The 11,696-nt window shown below is 40.6% G+C and overlaps 1 protein-coding gene across 5 annotated transcripts; it reads left to right on the top strand.

The window, feature by feature from the left end:
- Positions 1–1,531: 1,531 nt before the first annotated feature.
- Positions 1,532–8,254, top strand: LOC144009586 (uncharacterized). 5 transcript variants are annotated; one of them, XM_077509405.1, is made up of 6 exons: positions 1,532–1,685; positions 1,763–2,038; positions 3,505–4,429; positions 6,141–6,748; positions 7,929–8,018; positions 8,093–8,254. In XM_077509405.1, the coding sequence occupies exons 1-6, from the start codon at positions 1,649–1,651 to the stop codon at positions 8,119–8,121; spliced, it is 1,965 nt and encodes a 654-aa protein (XP_077365531.1). In that variant the 5' UTR covers positions 1,532–1,648; the 3' UTR covers positions 8,122–8,254. The 5 variants fall into 5 exon arrangements, with proteins under 5 accessions (XP_077365531.1, XP_077365533.1, XP_077365532.1 ...); XM_077509407.1 differs by having other exon boundaries at positions 6,096–6,744; positions 7,932–8,018; XM_077509406.1 differs by having other exon boundaries at positions 6,096–6,744.
- Positions 8,255–11,696: the final 3,442 nt, after the last annotated feature.

Below are 11,696 nucleotides of genomic sequence, written 5' to 3'. Positions count from 1 at the left end.
CAGAGATCTGATGACACCCATTTTTGTTTAGCAAACCAGTTTTCAATGTCTAGGAAGATGCTAAATTAAAAACACTGAAAATTAACAGCGTAAGCATATCAGGTAACCTAACTAACTTAGATCAGTAATCAAAAGTTGCATTTACTGTGAACACTCGACACTAATTTGCCACCAATAGTCTTACTGTAGTTTTTCGATCATTAGAACGTTCCCTACGTTGTGAAAGGACCCTGAATGCACCATGCAGCTTGTCGCTAGCTAGCTAGCCCGGAGCGAATCAGTGTGATTCTGCCGTCCCTAAGGGTCTTTTAACATGGTTAATGACACTCCAGTTGGAGTTAACTTTAATACTAAACACACGAAAAAGGAGAATTATATATATTTTGTATTTAAATCCAAAATGTGCTTCGTTTTGGGGGTTTTTACTTTATACACACATCGCGAGCCAAGCGTGAATGGTAAAGAGGATCCCCTTCAAATGCTAACAGGAAGTTACTTCGGGAGTGATAGTCCTTCAAATAACGAATATTCATTCACACACAAATGCTGAGGAAACGCATAACTACAGGTAAAATAACACTGCAAAGACACACATTATTCCAAATTTGTGAAAAACGAGTTATTTTGATTAGAATTTAATAGCAACTTTATTCTGTTCTCATTGTGTGTACACCGTGGATGCACGGCACCACACTGCCCCCAAGAGGCCAAAACGCGCAGGTACTTAAAAAAAAAAAAAAAAAAAGTATATATATATTTTAACTTTAAAGAGTCACAGAATTTTCTTAATATTCAAAGATACAAATACATCCAAGGATGTATTTATTGGTCATACCAACACACATTTCCACATAATGTAGCACAAAATACAATGACTTGTGAAAGTAAGATTAAATAAATATGATAGTGACAAATGTAACGTGGCTTGAATTTCACATATGTATAATAAGGTTATGTTATACTTGACAAAAACAATAGTGTTCAAGAATAAAGTTAAACATTGAAGGGATGTATGGGTGTAAGGCTATGATCATAGTTACAAATCAATGAATGATCGTTTTATCATTTCAATCTCAATCAAAAAATAATCGTGATCATTATTTCTCCCAAAATCGCCCAGCCCTGGTGACGCGCAACCGGAACCTTTCCAAAGATGGCCAAATTGAGCATACAAGGCTTTCGCTGCAGTCCACAAACGATAGAAGTCGGAAAATTGACCTTGAGAGAAATATACGTTTGGCAGACCCAACTGTCAGAAATCAAAGATGACAACTATTTTTTTTAGCCAGAGCAGAAATGCTATGTCACTGTTTTTTTGCGCAAAAAGTGCATTATCTTATCATCCAAAAATAGGGGTGTCTAAACTTTTTCTCAATAAAGGATGCAAGTGTCACCTTTGACACCTGCTGTCTTGTTGATTGCGTTCAATACCTGATGGGAAACTTGCCCAGCAATCTTGTCTTACCTCATCAGCTTTTCCCTTCTGTGTCCGTGTTCAGCTGCGAGTTGTTTGTAATTGGCTTCAACATGACATCATCAATCTTGATTGGGCAGCTCACCAGCTGCAGCCGCCGTCCGTCCAATCAGCGCCAGGCCCGGTGAAGCAATATCAGGAGCGCACACCTGCAGCTTGGGTCTAACTGCTACCATGAGAGCCGACTTGCTTTGTACTGCACAGTCTTTTGGTAAGTAAAGCTGAGCTCTCATTAATTTTTTTTGCTCGTTGGCCCTGCTTTCCAACGACGTTGTTCTTTTTCTTCAGGAATGGAGGCCAACTCTTCGGATGGTCCCTCGTCGGGCCCTCGCGGTCCCAACCTGCCACGTGGTACTCCGCAGGCCCGCGAGCCTCCCGGGGAGCCGCGCCTGGAGGAGCAACAACAACAACAACAGCAGCAGCAGCGGCCGAATCCGCCGAGTCACAAGCCGCTCTTCTACTTTCAGCACTCGCAGCCGTTCCTGCCAGTGCAAGGTCTTCACTGGCCGCTGCCCGTGGCCTTGCCGCTCGGCTACAACCCCTACTTCGGATGCCCGCCTCTAGGTCGGTTGGTTTTGCGCTTCTAACCTCGTTGAGTCGCTTCCAAGCGCACGTGTTCCAACACTGGCACTGAAACTGCTTGGTCAAGATCGCATAGTTGAACTCAAAGCTCTTTTGTTGTATGAATGGAAACGGGTGGATGCATAACTTTTTCTTTTTTCTTTTTTTTAATTGTAATCTTCCGCAGTAAAATTCATATTTTGTCCAGACTGAATTTGATAACTTATTTTTCATGTACAATCAAAACTATTTTAAAAACTTTTTCCACTTGCTGTTGACTGAAGATGACATCACCTGTGCTGAGGAACAACCAACCAATCATGGCTCAGTTTGCTGGCCAAACCCAGAAAACAGTTAATGACCATGATTGGTCGTTACCTACTTCATCAGCACAGGTGATGTCGACAGGTGAAAGTGAAAAAAAAAAAAGTTTTTAAAGGTATTGATTGTACATGAAAAATAATGAAGGTATCAAATTCCTTCTGGACATTGAGTTTAGTTGACCTTTAGCGTGGATTTTAAACATAAAAGGACCAAAATGCGCCTAGTGAAAATTAAACTTTACCCTGGGCATTATCTTATTTTGAAATGACTTGGTCAGAACCATCAAAAAGCCCAAAATGGGTCACAATAACGCCTAAGGGTAAACCCCCCCCCCGCCCCCCCCCCCCCCCCCCCAATAAACTAGCCACCAGAGGGTGCTAGAAATGGACAAATGGAAACCAACCTGCCTTTTTTTTTTTTTTTTTTTTTTTTTTATTTTAAACAGATGTGATGCTTTTAATATCATAACGTTATTGTGGTTGTTTTAATATCACAATTTTGCGTTGCATCCAGCCACCACTAATACTTTTTATACCACCACCTCTCAACACATAATTTTTAAGGCATACTTATTTAGCAGTTTTTGGTAGTCAAACATGAATAATTTGCCTATAATAAATTGGGTATTTTCATTATTTTTCATGTACAATTAATACCTTTTAAAAACACATTTTGCAACTTGCTGTCAACTGAAAATGACATCACAAGGGCTCAGGTAACCAATCACAGCTCAGCTTTTGAATGTCACATGACCAAACCTAGAAAACGGGTCAGCTGTGATTGGTTGAAATGAAAGTATCTAATTATAGACAAAATTAACTTTATATTGCTAAATAAGTGAAGTATCCCTTTAAGGAGACAAATGTAGCACTTTTCCTTAAAATTGCATGAAATTAAAGGCAATTTTCAATTTGCCTAACTTGTATTTCCTGTTTGTAAAATGGCCACAAACGGCAGCTGATACCATTAGCCGCCAAGTCATAATTAGAAATTGTATCCAATGACTTAATAAAATGTGAAATATTTCAACTACCAAGTTCTAAAAAAATTTTTTTTTTTAGCAAATGTAGGAGAAAAAAAAAACAGAGCTAAGCTAACCGTACAGTAGTGCATGTTTTTAATAAATCTCTGCAATGTGTTTTCAGGTTACGGCATGCCGATGATTCCTCACTACCAGCCCAATCCTTACATGGAACCTCCCACGTTCGTCATGCCCCAAACGCATCATCACCTGACGGACTACAGGCGCATACTAAATCCGTACTACTACCGAAGCGTGGCCTACCACGCCCGCCGCTACCGCTACCAGCACAACGTGCCGGCCAAAGAGGTCACCAGCAGCGAGGTCCAAACGGAACCGCTCGCCGGCGCTAATCTGGATTCCGGCAACCCTGAGGTCCTGCAAGTCTTCAGCGCCCCGCAACCGGCTCGTGATGACAATGAGAGTACTCTGGACGTAGAATCTCCTCCCGATGAAAGCTTCGTCATCCAGACGGAGGAGTTGACCGTCGAGTGCCGCGAAGCACCCGCGGGACTCGAACTTATCGAGTCCTGCCAGAGCGCCGAGGTCTCCCACAGGTTCCCCGCAGATGCAGAGCCAGAGAGGGTGCGCACAGCTTGTCCCGACATGCTCGTGGTGGGGACTCCTGGTGAGAGGGTTCTGGACTTGGAGGAGCAGCAAGATGAGAAGCTGAGCTCCCAAATTGTCCTTGAGGAGATGACTTCTGAGAAAGATCTCCAGCTGGGTGTCCAATCGCAAGTTGAGGACACTTTGCTGGACTCGCTGACCCCCACCGACGATGAGGAAGTGCCGACGGACGAGGCCCCTGCGGGAGACGCCGATCCCTCCGCGGAGGACGAGATATGCTACACGTTGTCGGAATCCCCTGAGCTGAAATCAAAAGAAGAAGCTCCGCCTTCTCCTTGTTTGGGACGATCCCAGCGGGAAGACGAAAGCCAACATGGGCGAGACGCCCGGGAACACCAAGACACCTCATTTGAGTCCTTACCGGCGTACCTTCCGTCCAGTGGCTGGCGGGCAGACTTTGAGCGAGTCCACATTTGTAGCAGGTTAGTTTTATTGAACGTATAAACAAGTAGCAGAAAAATTTTTATAAGAAACTTGTACAAACCTCATGATACGATATCTCGAAGGTCACGATACGATAATTATTTGATTGTGGGGAGGTTGGCGATACAAAAGGTCATGTCAAAAAATGAGCTCATACTTAAAAAGGGCGCAATATTGTGTTTTTGTACATTATACAGCAATGCATATAAACAACCTACAATCTATAACGCTTAATATTGAGGCACTTGCATGCTAATGCTAGCACACGTTGGGTTCCTTCCTTCACAAGCATATTGCGTCTCCCTTCATCTGACCATTAGCGTGGATTTGAAATGTAGAAGGGCCAAAACATGCCTTGTGAAAATTAAACTGCACTTAAAATGAGCCACCAGAGGGTGCTAGAACTGCAGAAGTGGAAATCAACCTGACTTTTTAGCAGATGTGCTGCTTTTAACTACATGACGATATATTATGGCAGTTTTAATCTCTTATTGTTACATCCCTAATTTTTAGTGACGGTTTACATGGTAGTCGGAAGAACTTATCTAGTGCTACCCATTATCCTTTGTATCTTGACTTTTTCCTTGATACAATAGGTTAATGCGTTTCAATAAATGTGTAATCCTGCTTGTGTATACAACTGCACTTTGACATATACTGTACGTACATTTGCCAATAGCATATGTACATGAAATTCAGGCATTCTACGGCTGCGATACAGTTGCTGAATATAGCGGTATTGATATTGCAATATTTAACATGAACAGAAATGACTTGTCTAATGAAAGAATTACATTTTTTCATGTGGCAAAATTGGCAAATTCACTGTTCGTTTATTTGCAATTACCTCTCTAATCAACTAATTGGATGGCGGAGCACATTTTAATTAGCATCTGACTGGTCAAATTCAGATAAAATCAAAGTTCCATATGAAACTTATTGCATGTATTTGCGATATGCACATTGCATCGGCCAATATCGTGGTATCTATTTTTTCAATATATTGTGCAGCCCTCAGGCATACACTAATACATCCTCATACTCGCATAAACAATTTTCGTTGCACTCATACTGGTACGTTGGAAAAATTTACGTTTCTGCAATTTTTGAAACGTTTTTTTTTTTTTAAATTCAGCTAGTGACTTGCATCTTTTCAGGTTGGTACCAAAATTATTCCACAATTGAACCGCTTACAGAAACTAGGGATGTAATAAGTGCAATGTTGTGATATTAACACTGCCACAATATCGTCATGTTCACAATATTTAAAAGCAGCATAGCTGTTAGTCAGGTTGATTTCCATTTGTGCAGTTCTAGCACCCTCTGGTGGCTTTTTTTGTGCAATGAAATTTTCATAGGGATATTTTGGCCCTTATGTTTAAAATCCAATACTAATTGTCAGATGAAGGGGAACGTAATATGCCTGTGAACCGAGTCAATATGTGGAGGAACTCGATGTGTGCGTGCATTAACAAGTAAGGGCCTCAATAGGTGTTAAGAGATTGTAGCTGCTTTATATGCGTTGCTGTAATGTACAAAAGCACAATTTTTTTTATTTCACTTCACGAAACTCCCTACAATATCGCATAATTATCGTATCGTGATGTTTGGATATCGATGCATCCCTATCAAACACGCCTTTGCTTAATTATTTTTCTTTTGTAGACACTTGTACCCCTTATGTCACAAGGACTCATACATTTCAAACAGGGTCCCGCCCACTCCCAGGAAGCAGAACCAATCGGTGAGCCGGGCCGCCTCGGAGGCTCCCAGTCGGAGGAGGAAACTGGAAGCAGAGTACAGGGAGCATCCTTCGGTGCGTAAGCCCAAGGAGCAGTACAAGCCGAGAAGCAAGATGGACCAAAGGAGCCTCTCGGACCACGAGTGTTTCCTCAGCAGAAACCTCAACGAGAACGTCTTCGCTCTGAAGAGCCCGCGGCTTTGCGCCGCATGTTTGGCCAAGTCCGGCCCGGCCCTCAAAAGAAAGGCCGTCCCCTTCCAGCAGCGCAATCACACCCTCGCATCCACCTGTGACGACTGCAAGTCTCACGCCGGAAAAGCTTCCCTTCCCGATACCTGGCGACCCGACACGGACGGCGAGTCGTCAGACAACGGATCGTGGCGAGCCGCCGGGCGTGAGAGGCTGCCGGGCTCCAAGCGGAACCGGACGTGCGACGAAGCGCGGCGGCCTCGCGAGAGACTGCCCCGCTGTCCCCACGGCAACACCATCCGAGAGCTGGACGAGAACTTGCCCGTGTCCCCGCAGGACAAATGGAGGAATGCCGAGCAGCTTTACTGGACGCGCAGGTGGCAGGCAGGTGTGCTTGTTGATGCTTGACTCATTGAGCCATTTTCAGAAGTGTTAAAAAAAAAAAAAAAAAAAATCATATTTTGTCCAGAATTTTCGTTTTTTATGTACAATGAATCACTTTTTAAAACTTAATTTTTCCACTTGCTGTTGACTGACATCACCTGTGCTCAGGAAGTAGGTAACAACCAATCATGGCTCAGTTTACTGACCAAACCCAGAAAACAGGTGAGCCATGATTGGCAGTTACCATCTTCCCCAGCACAGGTGATGTCATCTTGAGTCAAAGTGGTAAATTTTTGTTTTTAGAGGTATTAATTGTACATGAAAAATTAAGTTATCACATTTTAGTTACCTAAAACTAATGGGAAAAACTAAAATTCTAAATTGTTAATGAAATAAAATTAAAAAAAAAATCAAACTCCATTTTATGTTAAAAAAATAATTCTAGAAAAAATATTCTGGTTTAGTATTTGGTAATTTAATGCATGAGCCATTGGGGATGATTTAAAAAAAAAAAAATAAAAAATATTTTAAGTGGAAAGGATGTTTTGAAAGTCACACAGAAGTGACATCTAGCAGCAGCCAATGTTTTTGTTTTTTGTTTTTGTTAAATATTGTGCACAAGTGATACACTTAAAAAAAAAAAAAAAACAACCCTAATACTGATACTACCTCAAGCTAAGCATTTATTAAATAACAAACTATTTAACAGAGCTACCCTAAACACTAATAAAAAAAAAAAAAAAAAAAAACTAAACTAATGAAATTCCAAAACTGTAATAACCCTGTTCTGGACAAAATATGAACATTTACTGCTGAAAATGCTGATTTATTATTTATTTATTTTTTTAAATAAATTTCTTTTCTTCTGGCTTCAACATGGAAACATTTCAATCAAAGCTAGTCCAGTTGCCTTCAACCTTTTTTGCCAATTAGTCAATCTATTGGTTAGTCAATCAATGGATCAAATCTGTTGTGAATTTTGCCAATCAGTTAACATTAACTTGTGTAAAAATAATGTAAATATTGATCAGGTGAGTTGAAGTTCAAATTTAGATGCATTTCATAACCTTTTACAACCCAAAAAACTGACTACCCCTAACTTTTTGTAAACATTGAGTACGATGTTTAATAGTGTCAAGAATTTGACTAAACAATTTTCTTACTTGTGCACCTTTTTAATCCAGCAGACAAGTCACGGAAAACGGCCACGGCCAATCCTGACAGCACGAGATCACCGCACTTGAAGAAACACAAGATGTCACAACAATCACAAGGTGCCCTCGTCGCTTCCTTCACGCTTAAAATAACCACAGAGTGAAATGTTTAACAGTCTTCTCCCTCTGCGCAGGAATTTATAGACAAGACGCACGATGCTGATTTGCACAAGCACCGATCAAAGTCACGTTTTTAAAAATGTTTTGGACACTTTAAATGATTTACACTTATTTGTATGAACCATCACAATGTTCACTATTTATTGATCATCAAATAAACACAGATTTTGAAGTCATTGTTTACTTTTTTTGTGTGTGTGTGTGCACTGAATAAAATGATCATGAAAAAGAAATGTGAAGACGCTTAAATTGTAGTACCAGGCTGTGACAATTGAGCAGTAACACTTGGTTACAGCTGGAGGGCAGCAAAGCACAACATTAACTTTACTGCCTCGTCTGCTAGAAGACAAGTCGGTCCAGTTCTTTATATAGAGAGAGAGAGGAAAAAAAAAAAAAATAGAATTAGATTTTTATTTTTTTTATGGTAATTAAATTATTCAATTTGCTGAGTTACAGATCATCCACAATCTACCTGGCATGCTAATGCGAACAAAACAAGATGTCAACTAACTGGGATTAAGCTTTCCAAATTGGTGCCAATAAGCATATGCTAGTCAAGTGTGACTGTGGCCTTGCTATTCATATACTACAGTAATGTGGCTAACATTAGCACTGAGCTATAAATACATTATGGACAACCCCCTCCAAATAAATGCTACAATTGTAGCCTTAATTCCAGACCATAGCCTAATATTAGCAGTAATGCTAATGTTGCCAAAAGTACATTCAGGCCTTGTTTCCAGACTCAATGCTAATGTTAGCATCTGATAAATTTCCACCCGATGTGTCAGTTGATTTATGGAAACTGAAATAAGTATTTACTTGATTCATTTATTGACTTTTTTTTTTTCTTTCTCCCCCCTCACCTTTTTCAAACAAATGTCAGACTTTTAAGCTGGAGCATCCTCATCAAGCTGCGCAGGCGACCGTGAACTCCATTATCTGCCGCTAATATGTAACGTCAGGCCACAGGGGCAGGAAAACGCGCACAACGTGTTGAATAAAATAATGAATCACGTTGAATCGAAACCATTCCGAGTTCACGCGGCGTCGAACCCGGCGATGAGGCAGATTTTTGCTGCGGCAGTCGTTCCGAATGAATCATGCGGTGCGGCACGTGAAGCCGGATATTAATAGCATTTTCAGCTGCGGGGGCGAGTCAATTGGAAACGGTGGCTTCTTTCTACACACGCACTTGTGTTAGATAATGGATAGGTGTCATCATGTATGTTACTTGAGAAAAAGGAATTGCCCTTCGGAGATAAAGTTCACCTTTGACCTATGCATTTGGAAAGATGAAACAACTTGGCTTTATGCATGGGACGCATATATTGAAATATTACTCTCAATATAAACTTTTTGTTACTGGATTAGGTTCTCAGTTTTTTGTCTGGCTCAGTGGAAGCAAGCTTGGTCGGGTTGGCAGCAGTTGGCGTTCCTCTGGGGCCTCCCACGCTCAGGTGTGCATGCGCGTATGAGTGTGAGGAAGGACGCTATCAAGGTCGCGGCGGTAGTTAGCAGCAAAATGAGTCGAACGAGACGCGGATACACCATCCGACACCACCTTGACGGTGTGTTTCCACACTACTGTGACTACACAGTCAACTTTGACCTTTGCAACATACGCCGTAGCGTGACATGGTAGCGTGTAATCTCTCAAATTATACAACACAACAGTAGGCTACTATACAAAAATGCAATGTCAGCTCCCATCTGGAAATGAATGGATTAATATTGGGAGTCAAAATTTGTGCGCTCTTTTTGAGTTCATTTAAAGCTCCTTTAATGCCACTCATTTTCTTTTTACGTGCGACTAATGAGCGCCCCTTAGCAGCTGACACATTCACTTCAAAATTTAGCAGTAATAAATGTAATAATACTGCATATATTTGTGGAGACTGGGGTCAAGTTGTATTTGACAATTTTAAAAATGTACACAAAAGTTACTTCATGGTAAAGATTAGATAGCTTTTAATATGAAGAGAAAAATGCACTTGAGCTGTCACCGTCTTACAAAATGCAATTCTGCCATCTAGCGGCAGAAAAATGACCTCAAGTCAATATCAAACTCGTTTTTTTATGATACAGTAAATCTTTTACATTTTAACTCAATTTCATGAATTATTATTACATTTCTGTCTCAATGACCATATTTCTATTAGTTTAACATTTGTTTTCCACTTTTATGTTGAGTATGAAAAATTAGAAAAACAATATTTTATTGTACATTTAGAATAGATATAAAATTTGTGATTAATCATGAGTTAACTACTGAAGTCACAAGATTAATTACGATTAAATTTTTTTAGAATATATTATACAGGCCGCGACCCTTGTGAGGAATAAGCGGTCAAGAAAATGGATGCATGGATATTATACAGGGTGTTCCAAAATGGTTGACCCAATTCTAAATGCCCACATCTCGGAAACTACTTGATGGATCTTAATGAAACTAAATACACTTTATGTTGAAGGTCATAAGTTTTATTGGTTAAATTTAGAAAGAAAAGTACAAAAAACTTGAAACGTTCCTACACAAGCTGTGAAAATTTGAGGTCATTCCAACAAAAATTGTCAAAATTATTGGCCTACGAAATGGGGTCAAACATTTTGGAACACCCTGTATAATGTTATTATTAACTGCAATTGGCTGGCAACCAGTTCAGGGTGTACTGCGCCTACTTCCCATAGCCAGCTGGGATAGACTCCAGCACCCTCCGCGACCTTTGTGAGGAGCCAGCGGTTCAGAAAATGAATGGGCGTTATTATTAATTTAATATGCATAATTCTTATTCCACACGCAAATGCAATATTAATCAGGATCCTGTTTAGACGAATGGGGGTCCAGAGAACAAATGATTGTTTTTACGGATGAGATGGCTGCACGCATGTTGTCGACGTACTTATATGATGAGGCTATTATACATCCATATTCACGTTCCCAGTCATATACGGCCGGTCTGCGGGAAAGCCTAACGATGACGAAAATGACTTTGACTCACGAAAGCATCTCCATCATGGCGCCCAAGCGTGAAAAAAGACGACAAAGTGGCCCTCACTGCTCGCCGCTTTTCTCCACCAGCCGAGGACCAAAACAGGGGAAAAACTACAGAAAAACTGGACTTAAAAAGATATTTCAGGGTTAGGTTTAGAGTTAAAAATATGGGTTTGAAGTTGCATGGTACAGCTTCACATCTGGATTTCAAATTAGTGCTTGGAAAGTGGGTTAGTATGATTTGAACTCATTGACTGGCAGCCATTTTCACAGAAGCAGCAACCGCCTTCGCTCTCGGCTGTTTTACTGGATTTTGACTGATTCTGCAAGGCCCACAGAATGTTGTGTTCTATTACTATAAAAACATGGAAGCTACCAAAAGAAAGATTAAAGTCTCTTCTTTCAGGAAAAAAAAGAATATTTGAATCTGTTTCCATTTTGCATCAATTAGCATTGGAATATAGCTAAATTTCAAATAGGCGCTTTCACACCAAAAAGCCCAGGAACTTTGAGTTCATGGTAGAGTCAGTTCCGGGTCCGAAGAACTTGTGAGCGGCCCACGAGTTTGCGTTCACACGGCATGAAAGCAGGCAGGGTAGTTTATTCAAATGAGACTGATGACG

The sequence above is a fragment of the Festucalex cinctus genome, chromosome 20, assembly GCF_051991245.1.
Source record: "Festucalex cinctus isolate MCC-2025b chromosome 20, RoL_Fcin_1.0, whole genome shotgun sequence".
Taxonomy (NCBI): Eukaryota; Metazoa; Chordata; class Actinopteri; order Syngnathiformes; family Syngnathidae; genus Festucalex; species Festucalex cinctus.
Note: the sequence above shows the minus strand (reverse complement) of the source record. Positions and strands in the feature narration are given on the sequence as shown.